This window comes from Dermacentor albipictus, chromosome 1 (genome assembly GCF_038994185.2).
Source record: "Dermacentor albipictus isolate Rhodes 1998 colony chromosome 1, USDA_Dalb.pri_finalv2, whole genome shotgun sequence".
NCBI lineage: Eukaryota > Metazoa > Arthropoda > Arachnida > Ixodida > Ixodidae > Dermacentor > Dermacentor albipictus.
Genome location: NC_091821.1, coordinates 7,864,317 through 7,892,042, shown reverse-complemented (window position 1 = coordinate 7,892,042; position 27,726 = coordinate 7,864,317). Strand labels below are relative to the sequence as shown.

At 46.9% G+C, this 27,726-nt stretch overlaps 1 protein-coding gene and 1 long non-coding RNA gene across 3 annotated transcripts in view; both read right to left on the bottom strand.

Moving 5' to 3' along the window:
• Positions 1 to 1,222: 1,222 nt before the first annotated feature.
• On the bottom strand, positions 1,223 to 14,726 carry LOC135897340 (uncharacterized). Its single transcript, XM_065425957.2, has 3 exons — positions 14,479 to 14,726; positions 5,246 to 5,367; positions 1,223 to 3,246 (listed from the first exon to the last, which is right to left on the bottom strand). Exon 3 carries the CDS (start codon positions 3,129 to 3,131, stop codon positions 1,326 to 1,328), a length of 1,806 nt encoding a protein of 601 aa, XP_065282029.1. The 5' UTR covers positions 3,132 to 3,246; positions 5,246 to 5,367; positions 14,479 to 14,726; the 3' UTR covers positions 1,223 to 1,325.
• Positions 14,727 to 18,850: 4,124 nt separating this feature from the next.
• The window catches only part of LOC135897360 (uncharacterized), a 56,422-nt gene continuing 47,546 nt past the window's right edge, over positions 18,851 to 27,726 (bottom strand). For both annotated transcript variants that reach the window (XR_010563025.2, XR_010563024.2), the window contains one exon: positions 18,851 to 25,910. This is a non-coding gene — a long non-coding RNA (uncharacterized lncRNA). The remainder of the gene's footprint in view (positions 25,911 to 27,726) is intronic.

Below are 27,726 nucleotides of genomic sequence, written 5' to 3'. Positions count from 1 at the left end.
ACAATTAGTACATGACCGGGGTAGTTGGAGAAGTATGGGAGAGGCCTTTGCCCTGCAGTGGGCGTAACTAGGCTGATGATGATGATATATATATATATATATATATATATATATATATATATATATATATATATATATACAGTCAAATGTATTGTTAATATGGACCCACACAATATGGAAACTCCGAAACTTGGATGAAATTTTCAGCGACCTGTTGGTGGCCATTCATTTCAGTCCCGTTAATACAAGAACTCGCAGTACGGAGTATAGACGGCTTTTTCAGTGAAGAAATTGGAAAATGCACGCATTGTTCTCTCATTATTATAGGCCGTGCTTCACACTGTGATGGAAGCAGCGCATAGGTGTGGACAAGAAGACAGACACGTGGACAAAGCGCTGTCTACGTCAGAGAAGCCGAACATGGCGCGAAATACGCACCTGCTACCATGATCAGGGAGCAGGGCGGTTACAAAACCTTTCGGAACCCCACTTCACCTCCTCACCGTGTCTTTTCACCTCTGTCGTGCCGATCCCAAGGCCAAGATTTCGTCATTTTCAAATTCTTTAATGTAGGGCTGAATAAACGGTGGTTGCGTTTTCCTTACGCCTATATTATTTGTTTTTGTTTACCTTGATTCTTTATTATGGACTACATTCCTAAAAAAGGGAAGCGTTCATGTTAAGCAGATAAGATTTTATATAGAAACAAATGAGTATTTTGCTCGGCATTCACTCCTCTAACAGTGAAGAGGTTTGTTAGATTTAAAAGAAAACTGCAAAAGCTACCCACTGTAGTGCGATCATTCTTATTTGGGTCACCATTTTTACAAGAATTTTACAATGCTGATAATCCTGTAACTTGACGCTAAAGGTTGATAATACAATTCTAAAAACAGTTCTTGAGGCATGAAAAGCATTCAAAATCGATGTATTGTTTACAGCGCTAAGACGAATAACACTTGTTTGCGAGTACATCTTTTGCTGTACACGACACCTTGACACCCCCTGAAATGCCACTAAATTTCATTATGGAAGTGCTAAGTGTTTCCATGAATTTGTTTCGACATGCAGAGCGGACATTTACTTAAGCAATAACAGCAGCTCTGGGAAATAAGTAAACTATAACTATGTTTCCAAGTGTGGAAAGCCCATCATTACTTAGGTCGTAAGCTAGCGTGCACTGCGTGAATGACATACACACACACACACACACACACACACATAAAAGAGAAAGCACCCATGAAATTTATTTCACTTAAACTTCACGCCGTCCTCAGCTCACTGACGGTGGTCGTTGTGTGCCGCTGGGAACGTTTTTTTTTTTTTCAGTTGCGATTTCTCGGCTTTGCCACACCAATGTATGACGTGGCGCAGCAGTAGCGGCCCAGACAGGGGCTGTCGGTCAGAAGTTGGCCTTGCCAACGAAACCTCTTGCCATTAGGCAGAGTGTTCACAACTGCGTGGCGCTGGCTTATCCACGACATTGTCTTCAGCGAGGAGCTGGCAGCCAGGTAGTGCACGTGAACCCATTGCAGGAGCGGCAACTCTTCCGCCATACGTGTGATGAAATTCGACACTGCGGAATCAGCTAATTGAGCTCCCGTCAGCAGGCACAATCTGCGCAGACTCTTAGCCGCAGTGAGTCTAGCTGTGAAGAAAGGGTTTTGCCCAAGCTTCAGGTCGCGTGCTTGTAAGGTCAGCGTAGAGAGCCGTTCATTGCCGGAGAAGAGATCGCTAGACCCGAAGACAGAGCCACCATCGAGCACCAGGCTATCGAGGCTGAAGCGAATGTCGGTGACACGGCATCTAGGGAGGAACTTCAAGGACAGGATTTTCGCCGTTTCACCGATGCTCAGCCGCCAAAGCCTGGTCTGCGCATGCAGGCACTCGAAGTCCCGCTCTGTGAGCATCAAAGCCACTTTGCAGGCTGGGCACGGAAGAGTCTCGTTGTTGCTGACGTCCAGCTCCTCAAGGAACCGGCAGCTTCGCGCCAGGCACTGAAGCGATTCTTCACAATTCACGGCGCACGGTGGAAGGGCCAGCGAGCGCAGTTGAGACAGGGCGGGGCTCACGACTGAGCAGAAGTTGCAGCCAAGCCAGAAGTGGCTCTTTGTCAGGCTGAGCTCGGAGATGTTACTGAGGCACATTTGGAGGAACTTCTGCATTGGTGTCAGGAAGTCGGGAGCTCTCAGGACTCGCTCGAGCCGGACCTCCCGCGGTGGCGGTAGCAGGACTAGTGAGAGGGATCTGACGTCGCTCCAGTGCTCTGGGTGCTCGGCGGCTCTGAGGAAGCGGCTAGAGGCTTCAGAGTCGACTTCCACGGCCACGACAGCACGGCGCACTCCCTGAAGCAACGCTCTCTGCTCGCGGACGTCGTCAAATCGGACGAAGCTGTACGAGGCTTCGGGCGAAAGCCGGCCTGTGGGCGGAGGTACCCGCTCGTAAGTGTACTGAAAGGTGCGCAGACCAGGCCTGGGCGTCTTGAGCCTGATATCGGCGTCACCCATCGGTATTCCTACAGCGTCCTTACGTATGGCGTGAATATGCAGACTCTGAAGATCCTGGCAGTCATTCAAGGTACGCTGCAAGAAGTCGGCCGTAAGCGGCGTCGCTACAACTTCAACGTACATGGACTGTAGGGTTAGTGTTTGTGACTGGCATTGCGTGCTTGTGCCCGCCACAGCGTCTTTCTCCAGCCACGACTCGTAGTGGCAGTCCTCGTAGAGAGACCATTCTAGTTTCTTCACCTTCGTGAGCCTCTGTGACAACACTCGAAAAAGCGCCGGAGGCTCGACGACGCAGTTCAGAACGCACAGCTCCTCGACGTTCTCACACCTGGCAACAAACGCTAGAAGAACCTCGGAGGCTAGCGTCAGGCAGTTGGTGAATCTCAGTTGGCGCACGTTCTTCATCTTTGCCTTTTCGCGGTATGCATTAAGCGTCCATTCATCCGTGTCTGAAGTGAACGTTACCCTCTCGACGACCCGCTCGCAGTCGGCAACTCCTTTCAACTCAGTTGCTGCCTTGGTGAGAGCGAGGCGTGAGGCGCCGTCCAAGAGTTCGAATATCGATTCCCACGCTGCAAGCGGGAGTCCGCCGATTAGCTCAGAACTGGGGGACGGTTGCGCCATAGTGCGCCACGGGCCCGGCTAAACGCGTTTTCAAAGAATTGTAACTGATGAAGTCTTAGTGCCACTTGGTAACTTTTTGCTTGCAGGGTAACACCACTTTCCAAGAAGACCAGGTCTGTAATGTGAAATGATATGTGTTAACATCAATACCGACTTCCTGCAGACGAAATACGTCAGTGAACAGGGTGCTTATGGTGCCTTAGGTGAAACATCGCCAAGCTGGTTGATTAGGAACTCTCCTGTCGTTTCTACGCACACACGTTTCGTCAGGCTTACGGACGCCACATTATCCGAACCATGCCGCAATATGGATGCAATATGCACTCTTAATGACAGCGTCTGGTTAGTTTAGAGGAAGAAAATGCTTATTTCGTCATTAATTTACAATTCACAACAGCGAGAGCGAAGTCATCGGGACAAAAATGTATACGATACAGATGTAAACTCTATTGCCTGTACATACTACACAGTCGTAAATTTGAATTTCAAAAGAAAAATGAAACGGGATATTTCAGCGTTGAATGCTTATTGCCTCACGCAGAAAATTGCAGAAGGCGTGAGGAACATTCCCGTGGCTAAAACCTAATTTGGTAGCACCAAAGGAAAAATTAAGGGCCACCGGGAAAGCCAACGTCGACCGAGGTTTACGTAATGGTTCTTCTAACAATCGTTTTCTTTGAACCTTAGAATGGCGACATGCTAAAATTAAATGGTCTAGAGATTCACTCTCATTGAAGAAGTGACATAATGGTGATATCGGCAGACCAGAGCTGTGAAGGAAAAAATTTAGTGGGGGGACTCGACAACGTACTATCGTAAGCGACACTTCTGCCTTTCTAGTAGTTCCAAGAACAACATTAGGTGTGAATATACAGAGGCGGACAATCAAGATTTCTAAAAGTTGTTCTCAGTGACTAATATTCTAAATCGCGAGGCTGTTACAAACGCAAATGATGGTAAAATAGATTACCGGGCGACCATGTGATGCTACTGCGAGTTCCTTAGCAAATTTATTTAGTATTAGACCTTTCCTTCCCAGCACACGCCAAACGAACGAGGCCTAAGTATTTTGGGACGGACGAAGTTACTGCTTCTAATGCGTTTGATAAAGTACGAGTGGTTAGTGAAGAACAAACATAGATACAATTTGTTAGATTACGGCTGCTGACAAAGGTGAAGGTAATCTACGTAAAGCAAAACAATAATTCAGCTTGAAAAAATAGGTGTAAAATCAGGTGTAAATATAGGTGTAATGTAATATAGGTGTAAAAATATGGTGCAATAGGTGTAAAATGTTCAAAAACACCAATTAAGAGATGGCGATACAAAGCTCAAGGCTACCTTTTCTTTACAGAGAGAAGCGGCAGTTGCTATCACAGTTTTTGTTTCTAGTTGTGCCAGGTGATCTTCTAAAATACCATTTAGGAATTGACAGCGCAAATGTTTAGCATTATTTGCAAAAATGTCCTCGAAATCAATCTTAGCTATCGGAGTTAGAGCTGCTTATAAAGTCTATCGGACAAAGGTGGACACGTAATGGGTCCAGTATAATTTTGGCAAAAAGAAAACAACTTAAGGTCGCCGTAAACGTGGCCACTGATATTTAAAAACTGAGTACGACTCATTATTGAAAGCGTACTGGGATGTCCTCTGTGGAAATGCGTAGATCTCTAGAAAGGTTCGCACTGGTAGGATATGATGGGCCTATGATGATGTTCTAACTCTTATTTTCCTTCTCACTATTCTTCTGTGGTACGTGCTGCCCTCCGGATACATTACTATGATCGGCTGGTCATCAGAAGGTAATTTGGAAGAGACAGAATCGTACGGAAAATAAGATCACTACATTAAGTCTTGTCGGCTTGATTCACAGGTCGTTGTCCATATTTTCGGTTTATTCGTATGCACTGCATTTTCTTTCTTTCTTTTTGGGGTGGGGGGGGGGTAAAAATGGAGACAGCTTTACTACCGCGAGGCCTTGTCATTAGTGCCAGAAGTGATAAAAAGGTTCTTAAGGTTAAACTACTATTTGGCATATCAAACGTGAGATCCTCGACAATGATAGCAGGCTTGAGCCACCGAAGTGAACCCTGCCTTTCCTAGGAAGCACTTACATTGATACGTAGAACAGTCCAGACAGGAGGATCTTCACGGTTGTAGTTCTTGTTGCACGGTCCATCGAATGCCCGTCGTTGTCGTCGTCTATATTTTTCCTGCGCGAAGTGGCGCCGCCCCACTAAGGGGGTTTGGTCCAGCTAGAATAGATTTGCGTTAACGGAATCTAGTGCGAAATAAAATCTAGAAACGCAGGAAAACTTCAATTTTCACGGGAAATGGTTAAGCGCCGCCAGCTTGAAAGCAAGGGGTGAGCAAATATAAATCGGAATAAAAAAACGCTGACGTGATGAGCGAAATCGGAGCCAGCTGTGGAGGAAGACGACGACGACGAACGCGCGAGCAGTGGCACGAGCGCGTTCGCGCGGTGACGCCAAGGGACGCCGACGCTCAATCCAGGAACAGGCGCCTATGAGCATCGCTCTAAAACGAGGAAAACAAAACCTTAAATTTATCGAGCGAACCGTCCGAAATAAGCATGAATAAGGCAATATTTATTTAAACAGACACACACACACACATTCTAATGCAATCAGCTTGTTAGCATTTCCACATTTTTCTGCGTCTTAGCTTATCCCTCGTAATTAGTAAGAACCAATGTTTTCCGAAACAGGAACCAAAGTTTGGCAAAACCGATTTTACCATGATTGTCGACTGTTTCGAGTCCCGTATTGAATAAATATAGCGACACAACGTATTGCCACCGTCGAAACAACTTATGTATGAGGCGTATACTGAAGCGGGACTCCTCTTTCGCACTTCCCCAAGAATATTCGGCGCGAGCTGGCGGCGGCGGCGCAAAACCTGCGAATGGCCTCCGAAATGCATGGCGCATCGCTTCATGCGGCTGCCGGGCTCCTCCCTCACACTTCTCTCCGGACACGCTGCGCCACCTACTGGCGCGGCCGAGAAGTTCGCGCGTGGCCTCCAAGACGGCAGAGCGTGGCGCGCCGGCGCCGGCGCCGGCAAACGCCTAGAATTGTTCCCTCGCTTGCCGCACCGCCAGTGACACCTACTCAGTGACTTCAAGGGGTGTACGGTAGCGCGATTAAAAGACGGGACAAAAGAGGACACACAGGGACACACGCAGCGCTAACTTCCAACAAGACCAGAAAAGAAAGAAAGTGTTCCTAGCTGCCAAGTTAAACACAGGAAAAAGTTTAGAGATTGTAAGGCATCAATTATATATTGTATACCCTTATCGTGTGAAAAGTATTACGTCGGACAGATGTATTAATGATAGTCTGCGCGAACACAAAAACAAAGTAGACAAAGTTGCATCAGATGGGTTTCTCTCCCTTCATTGTAAGCAACATATGTGCTCCCCTCTCTTCGAATCAACAACCATTACTGGTAGAAATAAATGCGAACTGACTAGACTTTTAATAGAAGCCGAGCAGATCGATGCCCTTGGGGTTTACTGTATCAGCAAACAGTCATTGGCTCTCTCTGAAAAAGAACTGAAAATGTTGCTCATGGCTTAACATCACTTATAAAAACGTTTCACTCTGAATGTTTATCTGTTCACGTGGTTGTGATTCATCTTGGCTGAGTGTGTATAAGTACGACCTGGTTTTCGATAATAAACATTGTTAGAAGTTAGTACAGTGTGTGTCCCTGTGTGTCTTCTTTTGTCTCGTCTTTTAATCGCGCTACCGGACACCCCTTGAAGATGCGTTACCAACAAGCCCACATTGCAACCCTCGTGGCTACTCAGTGACCCAACTTGGCGAGAGTTTCATTGAAGAACGGAATGTGTCCGGTGCATTCATGGTGCAGCTCGCTGAAGTGTAGTCATGCAAGGGGATTCATTGAAAAGCGACACGTACCCAGCGCATTTGTGGCGCAGCCTGCTAATGCGTCGGGTTCTTGTCCTCGAAGAAAACTTGTGACGTGGTTTCGGTTCCAATCAGCATCGGACAAACTTAGGGGATTCTTTTTCATCATTGCAGAGCGGCAGATTCCAAGTGGTAGATACCTATTTATCCACGTTGACGTCAAGAAAGCTCGTTGAGGAGCTGTACACACCTACTGGCACATACCCAGCAACCAGAGTTGGCATCAAAAGGGTTCATTAAAAACCAGCACAGACGGAGTGGAACATACCCAACTGCCATCGCCGTCGTTCCGCCGTCATCATACTATCACCATCCCGCCACCGTAATCATGCCGCCGTCATTGCATTGTTACCATGCCTACGTTGTCATGCCATCTTCGTATGTGCGTCGTCGTAATACTGTCGTTTTATATTCGTGGTCGTTGATCGTCATTCCAGCTTCGTCATCCAATTATCGGCATGCCGTCGTCATTACACAATCGTCATTGTACATCCATCACCATCCCATTCACGCATCGACTGTGTCGTCACGCTTCCTGTCATTAACGCGACAGCGTTAAGGGCTGCATGTCGTAAAAAATCCGGCGTCCCGCGTCCAGCGTCGAACACCGCTTCAAGGGGTGGAGACATCAAAATTTTCGTTCATGCGTTTGTTGATTCAAACGTTACGTCATGCTTCAGGGAGCACGATACACACAGCGGGATTCATATACATCCGATAAATAATTTAATAATAGCATTATTATACCGAGCGATTTCGGTTTCGGTTTCTGGGCTCCGGGGGATGCTATGACGTCACAGAGGAGGAAACGCAACATGGCTTGGTCACGTGGGACACAAAAAATAGTGACGTAAAACTATGCTGCGTCGTCTGCTCGCGCATACGCGTGCTCTGCCTGCAGAGGTCAACTGGTGATTCGAAGTGCATGTCGCGATTATTATAATTATTGCGAAGAGCGACAACAACGGTAAGAAAATATTGCGGCTTGTGAGAGTCGGTGATTCATTCCGAAGCGCCGTAAGCTTTAGCTTCGAAGTGAACCGGAAAAGGCCTAGCCACGATATCGGCGGCGCCGAACGATCAGAGGCGGTGAAGCTGCCGTCGGAGCGCAGAGTGACCACTCCTCGGACGCTGATTGGCCGCATCGCCGTACGGCGGCCGCACAAATGGGTCCCGAGCCCGTCTCTCTACGGCTAGGAAATCTCGCCGTTCGCGAGCAATACCGCCGTCGCACGGGGGCCCGCGAACGGCAAACGGCGTGCGGCGAGTTTCCGTGCCGGTAACGTGCACGGGCCTTCACATTGAGAAAGGCCAAGCGAAGGAGAGACCGCTCCGAGCTGCCGAACTATGCGACTATGCGAGGAGAGAAGCGGACAACACGAACGCCGCATATCCTGGTCCCTTTCGGAGTCGGCCGGCTACTGTTTTACACTCCAACGTGCAAAGGCCCGTCGGCACGGCAACTCGCCGCACACAGTTTGCCATTCGCGGGCCGCCGTGCGGCGTTCGTGTTGTCGACTTCTCTCCTCCTGTGTCCGTGTCTGCACGCCTTACCCCTTCTTTGGATTAAGAAAGGATTTCTATATGCCTGTAGCTCGGTCATAGTGGAGGCTATGCTCGGTCGCTCTGCTCAGCAGGCTCCGTAATCGGCATTTCATCGCTACTCATCATACGTCACGTTTTTGTGCTGGTGTGCTATGACGTCAATATTTTCGTTCCTCCTCTGTGACGTAGTAGCTGCCGCGCTAGCGATGGGTCTCGACTACGAGAAGGAGTTTTTAATGACTTTTTGGAGCTGAATTAAAATTACTTTGAAATGTTTGCAGCGTCCGATACCTCGTTCTGGGTGTCCTTGCATACGGAAGCAGCCTACAACATGCTTTTTATAGCCTCAAAATTTGGTGTCCCAACCCCTTTCATCAAAACAAATTTCTAACCAAATTCTGAACCGCTCTTTATAACCAAAGTTGTTCATACCTTGTGTTTCATTCATTATAAAGTTATTTCTCGCAATTTCGAGAACGGCAGCCCACAAACAAATGTAATAAAGAAACACCAACAGCGAATGTATTTTATGTCAGCTCTTCTCAAAATGAAATATTAAAAGTGCGAAACGATAACAGGCGATCGACCCACGCAAGAGACCGCGTTTCTACCAGAAAGCTTGCATTCGTGCATAGCGTTCGTCGCCAGCGTTTCCCGGTAAACGTTACGGTTACATAAGGTGCAGTAGCCGGAAGGAGGAAAGGGGAGGAAAGACAAAAGCAGAAGGCAGGGAGATTAACCAGAATAACGCCTGGTTGGCTACCCTACACCGGGAGATGGAAAAGGGGAAAACAAAGATGACAGCTAGGGAGAGAGAGCAAGAAGGAAACTAGCGGCGAGTTCGCTGACGCGTGTGGTCTCTTGCCGGGAAGTATGAAAAGCAGTCAGGGGCCTTTCAATGCTATCGCATTCCACTATTAAAGGCGAAGCTTAAGCGTCCTCCAAATATTTCCTTCTACATTCCATTGTTATACTACCGTAATTGAATTGTCGTAATTCTGTCGTGTTATTTGCAGTATGGTCATGCCGCGGTCGTCATGTTATTGTCATTATTGCGTCGTCGTCATACAGTCGCCGTCAGGCACTCGTGGTCATGGCGCCGTGTTCGTTCTAATATCTACGCGCCGGATTACTTGGTGGCTATTTCGTTACGCTGCCCTGTACGAGTTCGCGGGATCAAATTCTGGAAACGGCGGATGCACAGTGGCGTAGCTAGGTTGTCTGGCACCCGGGGCCCATAGATCTTCGGTCACCCCCCCCCCCCCCGGGTGTAGCCGGCGGAAAGAGGGGTGTCTTCAGACGTATATGACACCCCCCCCCCCTCCCACTGGCACCTTACACCCGGGCTGCCCTACTACCATGCTTTGGATGCATGTACGTTGAATAACCCCAAGCAGTCATAATTATTCCGGAGTCCTCCTCTGCGGCGTATCTCATAATCAGATCGTGGTATTGGCACGTAAAACACCAGAAAGTAATTTTTTTCCATCATCCATTTTTGTCGTGCTGTTATCGTCATACCATTGTCATTCCGTCCTCGTCACACCGTCGTTCAGCCGTCGTCATCCACTCTTCGTTATTCAATAACTGTCGTTGCGTCGTCATCATCATACGTTGTCGTCATGCCATCGTGGTCGTTCAATTCTCATTATGTTGTCTTCATTCCCGTGTCGTCATGCCATAGTCATCATGCAATCGTCGTCATGCGGTATGCGCATACTCGTGATCCGCACCTTTATCATGAGCTAGGCGGCTTCCTGTAAAAATGCGTCCAATTTGGTCGTATGCTCCATACCTGCAAATGGCCCTTAAAGGGCTCCTCACCAGGTCTGGCCATTTAGATCTCACAAGCGCAGTGCATACAATGCGCAGTCACGATCATGTATGATGTTACATCCCTACGAGCTGTGGAAAGCTTAAATTTCAAACCAAACTCCGTTTGCCTTTCTCCTTGCGGGCGCCGTGTGCCGTGCCGCGGAGTCGAAGTCGAGTGCGCTTACGTGCATAGTAGCTGCGACGTCACTCATAGTGGCACGTGACTTTGAGAATTATTCACGGCAACATCAGTTAATAGTTTAAACTGTTGCTTGAATTAAAGTTTAGAGAAATAATAAAACATACAAATGGAATGTCTGCGTGTTTTTCAAGCGAAGCTCGTATTGCCTCACTCATGTCGGCGTCGTACGAAAAAACCCAAGCCGCTCGAAAATAAAAATTGTTTGACGGGTTACGAGACCACCACTCCAACCGATTCAGCCACTGTCGGTTCATCATACGCGACCTTTCAAACGGTGTTTTATAAGCATGAAGAAGTCGACGCAGAGCAAGGGGCGAGCCAATTACAGGCGTCCCCTCCCTCCGGAGAAGGGAAAGCTTGTGATCGTGCGTTCAGTGTGTTCGCTCGCCTCGGCGCCCGCCGTTTCCCACCAGTCCAGGCCCGGCAGTCAGATGGGGAGGTCGCGTTTGGTTCGTTCTGCCAAAGAGAAGGTTCCGTTGAAGGAAAGGCAGTGGGAGTGAGTAAAGCCCCTGAAACTTCGTAAAGTAGTGCCACTCTCCTCCTCCGCCTTCACTCCTCGTTTCTCCTCTCTTCTACGCTCCCTCCTCGACCATGGCACCGCCTACTTGCTCGAGCGCAGCAGACGACCTTTCGCAGAGTGAATGCACGCATAGCAAGGCAGTGCTCTTTAGGCGTTTACGTTGGCTTTCCAGCTCCGCGTAACTTCGTGTACAGCATAGAATTTCTAGTCGGATGCTTATACAAATTCAGTAACGGCAGCTTTTGTTTCATTTTTTGATAACTATTTCTTAAAAAAGTATATGACGGAGTGTTAACGCTGTGCGTTGACGACTGCGAATGTATCGCGTGCCCTACAATTAGGTACGCAACATTTGTCAAGGGCGTCTCGCAAGATCTTGTTGCGAATGGTTGTAAATAACACGTTTACCATCGAATGACAACCTCTTGGCTTCCAGCAAGCCCTCAGCCTAAAGAATCCGCGCCGCCCTTACCATGTAAATTCGCGGCGCGTATCAGCTATGACGGACAAATTCTGACGAAGATCACTGCTCTTGAGGCTCGAAAGTGTATTACAAGCTACAGTGCCGCCAACGTGCGTGCTTGCCAATCTAAGCGCGCGCAAAGGCTCAGAGGTGGGCGTTGGTGGTGCTATTATGTTTCTCGTGTCTCAACGCCGACAGAAATACCGCGGCCGATCATCAAGTCGGGACTGTGCGTACACAAGAAAATAAAATGAGTTTTTAGCATTCGTGCGCGAAGCGGGAGCGCGATAACAATGCTTGACCCAATCTCAAACAAGACTACTGTGGCCTTCAGTAATTTTTTGAGGTTGATGACTTATCACGAATAACACTTCATCGTGCGTTGGTTCGTCCGTTTACTAAGTGACGTACTTGTCGCGAACCGAGTTGCACTGAGGTGCATGCATTGAGGACGGTTGCACTCCCTTCGAAGTAACATTTGCCAGATATGACTTTATTAGTGAAGTGATCGCGCAAAGAATCCCCCCGCCATAACGCGGCCGAAATTGCGGCAAGTGAAATGATGTTTTATCCATAGGTTAAAATTATATGAAACGGCATTCAAGTTGCAAGTTAACAGTTTATTTTCACATAGATGCATTACAGATTTGCCTTTGCAGTCACAAGTCCGTGTGCACCATTTATTGTCTCATTGCGTAAATAAACGCACCAGCCTAAGAGTCCTACAGCAAACGCGTCTCAATTAGGCATAGTGACTGTAGAAACTAATAGTAGCATAGACGAGCAAGCGAACGACTATATGAGCGCGCGAACTAACGAGCGAGCAAACGACTAAACGAGCGTGCGAATGAACGAGCAAACGACTAAGCACGAACGACGACTAAACAAGCCAGGGAACGGGCGGGCGACCGCACGTTTTCTTAGCGAGTGCTCCACCGCCGCATCTTAAAGGGACACTAAAGGTTACTATTAAGTCAACGTGGACTGTTGAAATACCATCACAGAAACCTCGAAACGCTTCTTTCGTGGCAAGGAGAGACTTATTTTAAGAGAAAATGCGTTCTGAAGCGTCCGCGTAGCTCTAGCGCAGTTCAAATCGCCCGCCTTCCGATCGAGGAGAACTGACATCATGGTCTCATAGTGACGTTACAGTGAACTAGAAAGTGTTCTAGTTCACTATAGTGACGTTGCGCCATCGGTGAGTAGAACGGCGTCCGCAGACGGCGCTACGGCTTTTCTGCGCAAAACGCAAACGTGCGGCCAGAAACAGAGCCAAGACAGAGCCGACAGCAGAGCGAAAGCGGGAGTATGGTGGCTAGCGGAAGAGAAACTAATTACGTCCCACATTACGTCCCACGGCACACGGAAAGTCCGTTTTCGTTAAACTATAGGCTGCTGCGAGCTCGTAGCGTGGTCGGCGTGGTCTGTGAGAAGTGACGAGCCTTTCCGCACTCGCAACAGGGCATAAAAAAGTGCGAATCGACGCATAACTCGGCCTAGAAACGTGCTTCGCCACAGCCGACCGAGATGTCGTTTCCCGCACTGCCACCAGGCGCCGCTACTATACCTCAAGCTCCAGCGCAAGACGCCCATAAGCTGGTACTTCATTCTATGACGCAAACTTCGACGCTCGTCGCAATGGACCCTGACACCGACAGATTGGCTCGCGATGGTGGGCTCAACTTCAGCGATTTGAGCACCGACGAGCGCGACCTGCTGCTGAGGGCTCGCACTGCCGGCGTCGTTGCGTACTACGACGGCGGCCTCGACACCGGCTCTCCGGAGCGGGAAAGCAACTAGGGCTTCCCACGACATCACATGGACGTGGCATTCTCGCTGCTTGTTCCAAATGAAAGTTTCGCGAACCAGCAGAACCCTCACAGCACGACGCGATAACGAAAGTACTGAAACTCCAAAGCCTGCGCGGCGCACAGTCGTGCGCGCAGAGTCGAGCGAAAACGAAACCTTTCGACCACCCATACTACTGAAGGGTAACGTCAAAATCTTATTTTTTGTTAGAATCGAGTAGACGTAGACAAGTAGCATTTTCTTCCGTCTTATAATCGAATGAAATGATATTTTTAATACGAGTAGTTGAGTATTAGTAACATAAATTACGGGGAGACCTTTCGTCATCGGTTTAGTACCGGAATGTCGCTGGGGGGTCTCAAATCGTGTCATGCAGTTACTAAAGCTCTGTTCGCGATTATATTGACGCCTTAGACGTTCTAGAACATTGCTCTACCACTTTAACTTGACTTTCTGGTAACCTTTAGTGTCCCTTTAAGCTTCGCACACAGTAAAGCTCACGCGAATTAGCACATACGTCTCATGATGCGGTCGCTCGACGACGAACGCACCGCGCAACACGGTTTCGGGAGAGCACGCACGCTTTTCATCGGTGCCTCTGTATCGCAAATCCACCGGGCGACCGCCAACGAGGAACACGAACAAATGTGGCAAACAAAGCTAGTCTATCTAAAGAAGGCTAGTAAGTAACCACAAAAGGCACAGAGTTGCTCTCCTGAGGCGCTTTCATGATCGAGACTGAAATTTTGTCAAAAGGACTGCGCTGAATCTTAAAACGTTCGTAATCACGTTATCGCACGCAACCTCGCGTGCCCGCGAACTCAAACCGGTTGTGTTCAAAACGATTAAGCGCACCAAATATGACTAACACGACCACGTAGTGCGCATATAAGCAAAGCAGACGTTGCGTAAAAATCATGTTAAAGCGTGCGTACAAATGACAACATGCACAGTGAACTGTGCAATATCTACTACGTTATTGCCCGCAGCACAATACGCAAGCCTGGCACATACAATACTCTGAGAGAGCCACAACTTACATCACATAGTCGCGCGGAGGAAGTTGGTCGGAAGTTCTCCCTCCCGGTTCGGTGAAGCCATGTCTTTCTTCTTAACCCGTTGCGCTTACCTGACGGTATCGCGAACATATTCTTGCCTTTGCTAAAACTATATTGGCATCCAAACGCGCAGCAGGTCATGGTAACAGAAAATGACGTGAAGCGACGTCGCAGTTGCCACAAAACATCCTTCAAGGCGTTCGCAAGATCAAAACAACACAGAATAGGAATGGAAGGAATGCCGCCAACAAGCGCCGCTTCTCGAGCAAAGATGGCACTGAAGCGCGACTGTAAACAAACGAAGCCGGCGCAAGGGGCCACGTGATGCCACTAGGCCAATAGCGACGCGGTGTCGGCTTCGGCCAGAGCGCTGGAGGAGGAGGCGGCATTCTTCAAAGCGTGGCACTACTTTACGAAGTTTAAGGGGCTTTAGGAGTGAGCCACGCGTCGTGCATTCGGCCGAAGAAGAGGTGTAGAGCCGAAGAAGTTGTGCCCAAGGTCGCAGCCCCACGTGGCCTCGGTCAGCGACATAGTTAAAGAAGAGCTCCAGCGGTCACTAGTACTAGAAGTTCCGGCATCGCTGTAACCCCCGGCCGGAATCGATGACCTACGCCGCCGTCGCCCGCCATCAAGATCCCCTTCCGCGACCGCGCCAGAATTCCGTCGCGAGCACAATCGCCCGTCGCCCAGCGCAGCTACCCGAGGAAGACGGACATTTGGCGCGCCCTTGACCACCGCCCACTCTGCCATCACTACGGGGAAGCCGGACACATCTACAGCCGACGCCCATACTGCGAGTTGGTACTATGAGGGTTCGCCGTCAATGCATCGCGCCCACAGCAAGGTGAACGGTCACATGACATCGCCGACTACCTTGCCGCCACTCATTGGAGCCCTCGACGGCCATACACTGGCCCAGCCTGGGGTCGGTCAGTCAACCCACATCCGGAAAACTAAAAGCAGCAACCTATGGAGGTGCGGTTGTTGTTCGTCAAACTGACAAAGATCCTCTGCCGCCGAAGAAGATGCTGAGAAGAGTATCTCGAGGACGTATTATTGAGAAGCCACCATCCCGACGAAGCCTGCATGGATGCAAATAGTAAGCTGACAAAAGACCTGACGACACGCCATTACAGCCACAAGTCAACATGACGCAAGACCTAATGCAACCCAAGAAAATGAACCACCGACCTCGACCTGCTTCTCGAAAGCCATGCAATCACCGCTTTAGTGGACAAAGGAGTCGACTACTCCATCGTGAGTGGACCCATTGCTGCCCAGTTGAAGAAAGTTGAGACTACATGGCAACGCCCTCAAATTCTGACCGCTGGAGGACACCTAATAATGCCGACTGGAATCTGCATAGCAAGAAATGCCATTCATGACCAGGCCTACCCCGCCACCTTCGTTATCTTCCAACAGTGTTCACAAGACGTTGTTCTTGACATGGACTTCCTGAACCAACATGGCGCAATCATCGACTTGAAGTCCAACTTGATAATGCTGTCGGAAGATCAAACGATACCGATGGAGAGCGCTGGTAGTCAACATGCCTCGAGTGTGCTCAAAGATCAAGTCAGCATCCCGCCTCGCTCCAGCATTGTCATTTCCGTCGGCACCGAAACACACACAGACGCAGGAGTCATCAAGGGTGACAAACGTCTACAGCTCAACCGTGAACTTTGTGTCGCAAGAGGATCGCTCGATTGCACGGAGGAAAAGCGAAAGTGATGCTGACAAACATCAGCCAGGAGTTCAAGCACATCAACACGGGCACAATCGCATACATTGAAGAAATTTTGGAAACCAGCAATGCGTTTGTTCTCTCAGATTCTGCTGTATCTACCTCAATGACCATAGCTCCTGAACCAGACTTCGACATAAATTTCAGTCTCCCTATGAGTAAGCAGCAACAGCTCAAGCCTTCTCCGATGATACAAAGACTGCTTTTCAATGTTGCCGAGGATTCGACAAACACCAGTGCACTCACCAGGACAAACACCAGTGAACTCTTCGGTAATAACTGAAGAGTGCACTTGACCACTCTGTGAAACTATAAGGCAACAAATTGATGAAACGTTGCACGATGACATCATCCAGCCGTCGAAATGCCCATGGGCATCTCCTGTAATCTTGGTGAAGAAAAACGACAGAACCCCACGTTTCTGCGTTATCGACTAAACAAGATCCCGAAGAAGGACTATACCCCCTCCGACAGATAGACGACGCATTGGGTCGGCTCTGCAATGCTAAATACTTCTCGTCGATGGATCCCAAGACTGGTTACTGGCAAAAAGAAGTTGACAAGAGGAATCGCAAAAAGACAGCCTTCATTATGCTAGACGGCCTTTTATAAGTTCAAGGTCATGCCATTCGGACTGTGCTCGGCACCTGCAACGTTCCAGCACATGATAGACACTGTGTGGCAGGGTTGACGTAGCAGGCCTGTCTCGTCTACTTAGATAACGTAGCCGTCTTCACCAAGAATTTCAACGGTCACCTTAGGCGGCTTGACAGTACTAGAGGCCATGAAGTCATCAGTGCTCACTTTGAAGCCAGAAAAGTGCCGCTTAGCTGATGATGAGCTCCTGTTCTTGGGCCATGTCATTCAGCAAATCTGGAGTCCGCTCTGAAACCGCAGAAGACATGGGCCACCGCTAACTTCCCACAGCCAACCAAAAAGAAGCGAGTACACAAATTCCTTGGTTTGTGTGCCTATTACAGACGCTTCACCAAGAGATTTTCATGCATCGCCAAGCCATTAACCTCCCTCACAAAGTCAGGCGTTGATTTCAAGGGGTAAGCACCACAATCCGGAACTTCCCAAGAGCTTAAAGGAGCTGGGAATTGATTTTTAAGGAACTAGCTTTTTATGGCACAATGCAAAGCTCACCCACGGTAGTGTTTAAACCTGCAGCAGTTACTTGCAAAAGCGCATGGATATTTTGTAGGAAGAATTTGTCGATCTCAGAAGCCTCTAAAGAAGTAAGAGTCCGACCTCGAGCAACACTGAGAAGCAACACTGAGAAGTGAGAGCGATGTCGATAGCCCTCCTCACCAATTGTGAAAGCCGTCCATCGTTCTACTTTCACAGGAGTGAGTGTAACTGTGGTTAACCAGCTGCATTTTATGCGAAGCATATTACGAGAGCTCAACCCAGCTCCTCAGGCGCGGCGGTGTCGCCTTCAATACCACGTGACACCGTGACGTCACGACGGAGGAGAAACGGGGCTCCAACTCGCGCCGTAGCTCGCGGCGTCGCGGCAGTATATAAGCAGCTGCGCTTGCCTCTGCTAGACACTCACGAGGTGAGATGCCTCCTGGAGACAGAGCTGCTCGTTGGAATGAGAAGCGAAGGTTGCGGCGTGCTACAGAGACTGATTTTCTAGGTGGCTTTGGCTCAACTCTTGCAAGATGGGCTGGGTGGGAATCGAACCAGGGTCTCCGGAGTGTGAGACGGAGACGCTACCACTGAGCCACGAGTACGATGCTTCAAAGCGGTACAAAAGCGCCTCTAGTGAATGCGGTGTTGCCTTAGAAACGAGCTGTTTATAAGGCTCAGGCGTGCGTCGCTTGCTCAGGCGCACATTTCGTTGCCGCGCCGAACGCTGCGTTGCTCGAGGCTCACCGCGTCCAATGCGGGGCGCGTAGTCGCTGCGCCGTAGCGCATTGTCTTCCACCCCTTGGCGGGTCGACGGGAACGCTGTCGCGTTCCACTCTTGAAGGCGAAGCAGAGTAACGCATGAGTTGCTTCTTCGTCTAGCCGAGCCAAATATAACCAAGCAACAGCAGTTCACCAGGCTAAACAGTGGTTCAACAACTAAAATAAAGGCTAGTATGCTTCGCATCCTGGGCTTAACCTTAGCTATGCCACAGCCATTTTTTACCTTTTCAACTACTTTTGAAAATAAAAAGCTGGTATAACAAGTTCGCATTGCTCTGCAGACCTTTCTTATATTTGTACCACGTTTTTCCCGAAGTACATGCTCACATTATGGGTGGCTGGCCCCCGTTAGTCTACTAGAATAGGGCAGTGGAACGACAATGCTCCTTGTGCAACTATTGCAGCAGCGACAGTAGCGGCAGTGCTGTGATCGGCAACTATTTACCCTTTCTCTATCTTAGTCAGAACCGCAATGCACTGATGCTTGCTTGCACCGATTGGAAAGGGCGGTGCATGCTGTGTGCACTACAGCAGTTAATGCTTATTGGCATGCCATTAAAAATTTGCACAATGAACGGATAAGATGCAAAAAAAAAAAAACACTGACAGATAATCATTACCTTCGAACTTTTATTGCACACTTCCATGGTATGAGGATGCCAAGAATTCACATACTATTAAAATGCACAACAAAATGCTCCAGATCAAGACAGTGCACAGAAGTTAAATACACAAGTATAAAATAATATGAGAGCCACATTAAAAGTTTTCCATGGCATGACAAAATCAAGAATATAACACAGAAATGCACAACCGAAGTGAACATGTTGCATGCAATGCCATGGTTAAATAAGTATAAATATATGAAAAGCAAAACCCACTGAATGATTTAAAGAAATTCACCATACAGATAAACAACTGTGACGTACACACAATGCAAATGTTAAGCTGCAGCTATATCACTCAGGGATGCTGGTATGCCAGTCAAATTAATGGTTTAACATGCGTTCCATTCAGCCTGCTTAACTTCAAGTGCTTAGATAACTACCGCTTGGAGGTGTTGGCCTTGTTCAGCCCTCTTATAAAAAAAGTGGGGCCTGGTTGTGACATAAGAGCCAATAACACAGGGTGTCAAGCATTCTGTATGTGCTTTGCAAAAAATATAATTAAGGGCATAGCAGAATGATACCCATGTGACATAGGCACAGAAAATGGCATTCAGTAGTAAAGGCCTTAAGCACCTGAATATAATTTTTTTCAGCAGAGCTGTTACAGATCCAAATTTAATAACATTTGACCTGATGATGTCGATAATGGTGTCTTCTGAAGTGAGCAATTTTAAGGCAATAATAAAAAGGTAAACATGTATTTACAACTTTAAGCCGCCTTAAAGGATACTGAAATGTAGAAATAAGCATACTATGGTGCCACTAGCTTTACAACGTTGCAACTGACGAAGCACGATGGCAATGAAATCGTTCATGTATGCTTGCTGCCTACCTTTTAACACAACTGCACTTGCAGCAGCATCACCTCCAATTTTTTTTTTTCGCATTATATAAAGCCTGATGCATTTGTGTGTGCTGTATGGCTTAAACACCTGAAATAGTTGTTACCAGCTAAGTAGGATGCTGTTTGAAATAATTGAAGTAAACCGCACTGAGCAAGCTATGGCGTCGAGAGTATGCATTTCCCAGTTGAATAAGTTCGGGTGAACGCCTTCAGTGAGGAATGGAATGAAGGCGAATGCCATCAGATTTACATGTGTGGCAACCATGCAGATGACTATAAATCTTAAGGCATTAGGAAGTTAATGCCATTTTCTGTGCCAGTGTTGCACAGGTATGAATCATCTCCAAGATATCCTTACTCTTACTGTGTACCTTACCTTATTAGTAGAGAAACAACTTCTAAAAATATCCTCTAGGTGTGTAATGAATGTGAAAATTCAACTAAAGGGTTCAACGAGTCACCCTGATCTTTGAACTGCACAAATGCAGAAGCAGCCAACAAGCGCCCTTGCGCAGTTGAGAGCAAGAGGCGGCCAATGCAATTGGGACATTTGGTCAGCAGCATGCACTTTTTTTGCTACTACATAGCCTGAAATGTAATATAATTTTGACTTGCTTCTCTTCACGATACAGGTGTTAATTCATCAGTTTCTGCTGGCAAAGGTGTGGTCAGAACCTCTGTATTTTCCTCTGTATACAACTTCACTGTCTCCAAAAACTTTCCCTTAGTGGTACCTTTTCTCTGTCCGTTGCCTCAAGAAGAGGGTTGACCACATCATCCTTTACATTGCTGCCTGTGACGCTTTGTGCCAAGTTCTAAAAAAGACAATGAACAGACAGTAAAAACTGATGCAGCATTGGATGACTGTTGCAGCCCAACGAAAGTCTCACTATATAGCAAAAAAGTTCTCATCTTTATCCTGGCTAACCCTTGAAGTTACCAAATATTTGAATCCGACCTTTTTGTACTAGTAGTCAAGAAGCTCGAGCATACTTGTCAGTCTTACCCTTAATCCTTCTGCTCTTGAGTCACTGAGAAAATGCCTTGTCAGTGTGATGCTCCCATGTGTTCAGAAATTCAAGCATATCTTGGATCTTTTGTACACTGTTAGAATTGGACGTCAGAGCTTCAGCTGTAAACCTAGACATCTTCAGAGCAATCAGCAACTTCATTCTTGAGAAAAATTTGGCAGTAGCTTCTATGCTGCCACAGCTTCTCTCCAGTCGCATCCGATAAAGAATGAATGCTAACAGAGGACACTGTCCAGAGGCTGAAAAGCATAACCCACTCATTCTTTCAAAGTTGTTTACATGGGTAAGCATTTGCTTACCCATTGCTGAAGCAAGGTGTCACCATTTATAGACAAGCTGTTTTGCAAAACACGCACAAAATAAAGGAACACGCAGCCGAAACAGCTTGCCTACGCCAAATCTCACGTGTTTTCAAGAGGCATAGTGTAGTCAGCAACAGCAACGCCGCTGCTACAGTCGCCGCCTACCGTGACAGCTCTGTCAAGGCACAGCCTATGACAGTTGCTTCACTGCCTTATTCTAGTACACAGTACCCCCATCATCATTCTGTTGATAGACGAGCCAAACGAACTTACTGAAAACGAAGGCAGCGCCCCTTTTCAACTCGCAACAAACAAAGGCCTATCTGCACATTGTAAGTTAGAAAAATCTTTAACAGGAAAAAGTGTACTGCATTTCAATACTAACAAAAAGGCCAGGAACTGCATACATTAATAGAAAGTCATGTGATGGGCTTCTTGTGCAGCTTCATGTTTTTGCCGCATGGGGCACCAATGGTCATCTTTCATGACTTTTAGTGAAGAATTAAAAATATAAGTACATGTTTAATGAGAAAACCATGGCTCGTTTTAGCCACTATGATAAGCAGTCTTTCCATCAGCAGGGTTATCTCTATTCATGTTCCTTTAAACAGTGGCTGCAGTAACTACCAGTGCTCACCCACTGCGACGAAGACGCCAACACCGAAATCCACACCAACGTAAGTAGCCTAGGCCTCGGCGCTATCCTAGTCCAAAGGAAAGACAGATTTGAAGAGGTCATTGCTTACGTTAGTCAGTTGCTGTCGAAAGTAGAAGCCGATTCTTCTATGGAAAAAGAATGCCTTGCAATCATTTGGGCTACCACGCAATTCTGCCCTTACCTATATGGCAAGCCCTTCAATGTCATAAGCGACCACCATGCCTTGTGTTGGCTGGCAAATTTAAAGGACCCTTCAGAATGCCTCGCACGATGGAGTCTGAGGCTCCAGGAATTTGACGTCACCATCAACTAAAAATTGGTACGGAAGCACTCTAATGCCGACTGCCTATCACAAGCCCCCATTGACCCGCCACTGCAAGACGAGGAGGATGACGACGCCTTCCTAGGAACAATAGGTGTGGAAAACTTCACTTAACAGCAAAGAGCAGACCTGATGCTAAAGAGCCTCGTCGAGTATTTGGAAGGCAACACTGACATTGTCCCTAGGGCATTTAGGCGACGATTGTCTTCGTTTTTGCTTCAAAACAAGATCTGAGTAATAAACTTCTCACCAGTTGGCACCAACTACCTTCTTGTTGTTCCCTCAGTACTGCGTCCAGAAGTACTGCATGCCCTACATGACGATCCGACTGCCTGGCACTCCGGATTCTCCCAGATGCTATGAAGGACACAGGAAAGGTATTACTGACCACCAACGTTGCCCATTATGTCAAGACACGCTGAGACGGTCAGCGATGCAAGGCACCACCTACAAAGCCAGTGGAATTACTACAACCAATTGAGCCTCCTTGCAACCATTTCAGCAGATTGAGATGGATTTGTTGGGACCTTCAAACGACAACATCTGGAAATAAATGGATCATCGTGGCTACCGACTACCTTACCAGCTATGCCGAAATGAAAGCTTTGCCTGAAGGTAGTGCGGCCGAAGTTTCTAAATTCTTCCTCGAAAACATCCTGCAGCAACATGGTGCCCCAGAAATCCTCATCACCGACAGAGGAACGGCCTTTACTGCAGAGCTTATCCAAGCCATTTTGCAATGCAGCCAGACAAGCCACAGGAGAGCAACTGCCTACCACCTACAGACGAATTGTCTTACAAAGCAGCTGATGAAGACCCTTGCCAATATGCTTGCAACGTATGGCGACGTCAAGCATAAGATGTGGGATGTCGTCCTGCTGTACGTAACTTTTGTTTATAACATGGCAGTGCAAGAAACAACAAAAATCACGGCGTTCAAGCTGGTGTACGGGAGGAACGCAATGACTCTCGACGTCGGTGCTCATCTCCAGTGCGCCAAAGAAGTCCGACAGCTCGCCCGCATGGGTATCATGAACCAGCAGAGAATTGACAGCCGGTACTACACTCTTCACCGAGGCAAGGTGGATTACCAGCCCAGCGACTGTGTTTGGATCTGGACTCTGATATGCCGACAAGCACTTACTGAGAACCTGTTACGATGCTATTTCGGACCATACAAGATCAACTGACATTTTGGCACACTGGACTATGAGGTCGTGCCAGATGGCATTTCGCAATCACAGCGGCACTGCGCATGACCTTAAGTCGTCCACGTGGTGTCTTGAGCTTTTCTGTGCCCGCTGATGAACTTACTTTGTTTCTTTGTTGTTCTTTCTTTAATATGCATGGTTTTGTTTTTGCTTTCGTATTTGTAGCATCAGGACAATGCAGGGGAATTGACACATGTACTTATTTATTTTTTCTTCAGGGACTCAATTTCACTAACAACTTAAAACTTATCATTCGGCGCAAAACGCGCCTACAGAATTGGAACTTACTGGAATGTTATCGATGGTTCTATGCGTTGTCTGTTGTCACTAAAGCTTGTGTAATCTGATTGTATGCACAATGTGAATTGTGTTGTACTTTCTGGAAGACACGCAAGTACCAGCAATTAGTCTAGAACCTTCGATGACTCATGTAAAAAGCCAACGCGCTTCACCGGCAAGTCAGATTTTCGACGATTGTCGACTGTGTTCATCGCTATCATTGTGCTCAGTGTAGCCTGCTTTACTGGGCACAGGTTCGCCCAATAAACAGTTAGTTCTGCCATTCACAGTTTTGCTACTGTGTTCTTGAGAGTCACTACCACATGGCAATATAGACCACATACAGTTGCTGTAACATTTAGTGCAAAGAGAAAACAGACACTACAGTTGCCATAAATAACTATACCATGCAGAAAGAAAGCAGGCCACTACAATGGCCACAGCAGGTAATTATATCCTACTGCAGTTGTAGAAAGGAGGCCACTAAAGCTAGCACAAGTATACTATACAGTCTGCCATACCTTACAGTCAAGCATACCTAGAGGCGTACTACTATTTCTTCAGTGGTGGGGGCAAACTGCAAAGGAGCTGATGACCGACCCTCTCTCTCTCTCTACACACACACACACACACACACACACACACACACACACACACACACACACACACACACACACACACACACACACACACACACACACACAGATTGAAAATTACTATTACAATAAGTGAAAGAGCCTGGAAATACATCTGTCAGTTATTTTATAATTATCATACTGATATCTATCAAGCGCACATGGGGAACCATGGGGGCCCAAAGAGGTATCCGAATGTGTATTTGTTTCTTGAAGCTATATAAAATCTCAAAGTGATGCAGGAATAAAAGGCAATCAGTGCCCGACAGAAATCCCTCACCCCACCCAGTAGGAGCAGTACAGTGCACAGAATATATGCACACTGGCTACAAATAAATTCAATAATTATATATAAAGAATTGTACTTGCTGTTTAAGTCTATAGCAGAAATGTATTGGTAGTTAAGGTGATAGTACTGTTGAGGTTATACACAACCAAGTACAATCAACATAAATGACTTACAATATTCGTAAGAAAAACAAAAAAAGACAGCAGATGTGTGCGACTTTGAAGAATTACAATACAATTCTTTCCGAGCAGTTGCAATAAATGTTTCAGTTTCTTGAAGTTACATCTCATACTTTAACAAGCTGTATGTTTGAAACCTTGCCTGCGTGCAAAGCTTTGGAGCACTTGTTCGGAACCTTGAAAAAGTCGTCAATTCATCAACACACGTTACTTTGCCAGAACATTTAACATTGTGTCCTCCCTCCCTCGCACACGTTTCACTAGATTTGATATCGGCTGAGTTCACCATTCTTGCAGGGCAGCGGGATAAATTCAGCTTTGTTCACAAAACACATTCATAATCTCTGGATTGCCTGCATGCATAATTTACTGCAAAAGTCATATTTACCCTATTAATAAAATTTATTTGTTTTCAAACAGGTCTCATCAAATAGGATTACACAACGGGACCCGTTCATACCAGGTCCAGTTTGTTTCCATTTGAACCCGTTTAGCTCAGTCCCATTTGAACCCATTTAGTCTAGACCCATTTGATCCCGTCTATTTCTGTTCAGTCCTGCCCTGTTTAATACAGTCCTGCTTGATTCTGTTTATGCCTGTCCTGTTTACCCCTGTCTAAATTTCTTTATTGCCCCATTCAAACCAGGTTATTTCAGAATGGTTTTATGTCGCTTAATATAATTTACTCTTTAAACCTATTTGGTACACTTGTGTATTTGCAATCAGCATTAAGACAAGTAGGTCTGCATTATGTTTGCTCCAAGTATGCCACTGTCACATATAGGTTTGCCTGGTACATTGCTTGATACAAAGATGAACACAATTTTCCGCATAAATTGATTAGCACTACCAACACCGATGACACATCATGAACAAGTTTTGTATGACCTATGAGCACATTCACCATGTATGACTTATGGGAAAATGCACCCTGAAAGTGATTGGTACCGCATTTTCATATTTAGTACAAGTATGTGAATGTAATTCTTGCAAGTGTACTACCTGTCTGATCACTTGTACTGATCTTACTGCAGTGTTGTGTTGCTGTAATGGTTTGTTCACAAATCTAAAGTAAAGTGTAATATTGAGGTGGAAAACGTCAGGCGAAGTAATGACTTGCACTTGTTAATGAAAGAGAAGTATACTTTACATAGGTTTTTCTGTACACCCACTTCAGCTTTCATTAATCCTGAAGTCCTCTTGTTCAAGCCAATGCATGTCACACATCTCCCAAGCACTGTTTATTGGACCTTCTAATGGTACTTCGATGCACCGAGTCTGCTGAGAGAAGACCGTTGGATTGTGTTGCTTGGGTGAGAGCTTGCAGGGCACCTGAAAAAGTAAAGCCAATAATTTCTTTTCACTCATGCAATAGGTTAACACATAGACAAAATCAGTTTTGCCTATGTTCACACAGATAATGGTTCAGCATTCAGATCATAGGAGATAATGAACAAATCTTATTCAAGAATATGTGGTTTCATGCAATGCCTTTGATTCAAGGGAACATGCAATACTGTGGTAGCATAAGCTGTCATACATAGTTAGCAGGCCACTGAAACAAGTGTTATCAAAAAAAGATGGACACATTGTTTGATTAACAAGAATTACTAGTATTGAAGCAACAGAAGTAATACATGTATAAAATGTACCCCTGAAAAGCAGCATAGACCAGTTGAGCTAATAAATAACTTGGAAATTACCCTGCTGCCAGCAAAGTAAATATTGTAGTGTAATGGCTTTGGCACTGCATTGCTCAGCCAGAGGGCATGGGATCGAATCCTGGGCACAATGGCTGAATTTCGATGGCGGGGAAATGCAAAACCACCCACATAAGGTGCATTGGGTACACGTTAAAGAAGACTAAGTGATCAAAATGCAGCAAAACCCTGTTAACTCAAAGTTGTAAAAACCCGGTGAAATTTCGAGATAAGCGAATTCATAAAAGCAGAAGGCCCTGGCCGCACGAAGACCATATAGAGCCTTTCAAAGTAGGCACCAGCAGTCACAAAATTTCTCACAAAAGCGAAATATAGCAGGTACAGTATTTTTGACAGATCACTTTTGTAAGACATTGTACAATTTGGCACCCGACATGTCGGCCATCTACGGGCAACAGCGATTCTTGCACAGATCGTAGAAAACACTGTTGCATGTAGGCGTTGACATATCTAAAGCCTAGCCACACAAAATACAGTCGACTCTCATTACAATGGACCCTGATAACTCAAGAAAAAAAGTTTGCTGTATCCGAAGTCTGTAATATACGAAATGCTTCACTTCCGAAGCTTTTGTCACGATGTCTAAGAACTTTATTACAAAGAGTGAGTGACGAACTTCCAAAGTAAGAAACAACAAAAAAAGTCGCAGTTTCGCCCGAAAGGCAAAGCATCGATTCCGACAGCAAATTAGGCAAGATAAGCGCGGCAGCAGCAGCAAGCAAATTGACCTTCGTGCTGTCTCTCACTTCAATGCGAACTAAATGGCGAAAGCACAGCACATACGAAGCTACCGGCACTGAGCACACTTTGTCCACATCGCAGATCACTTTGAAGATGATGGCCGCGCGGGCATGCACTTTGTTCAGATCACTTTAAGGTACGGTGCCCGCACAGGCGTGCAATTTGTCCACATCGCAGATCGCTTTCAAGATATAGCGCCCACGTGGGCGTGCACTTCGTGCACATCGCAGATTGCTTTCAAGGTATGGCGGCCATACCGTAAGCAGCAGCCGCCTAAGTCTAACCAGCCCTCGCTCTCTCTCGCCTCACGCGCAAAAGAAGACAGTGCGTTTCCGCCCCGCCTTTCTTCCTTGCATGTGCGATATTGAGCCGCGATCGTCGGCTGACCCTCGCAAGTCAGTTGATAGCCTGTGTCAACACGGCAAAAGTATGTTTTATGCGCCCAATTTTGACAAAAACTGCCACTAATTTCGTCCACTGTAGCTGATAGTCCACTGTGGCACAATCCGTTAAACACGAGCTTCGTTGCATTAATAAAATAGGTAGAACAAACTAAGGCTGAAATATGGTCTGTTATTTTGTATCCAAAAGTTTGTTGTGTGCGGGTCCGTTAAACAAGCATAGACTGTATAGCGAAAATGCTTGCATCCCAAAAAAGTAATCAACCGGCATTACTGTCCCAGGGC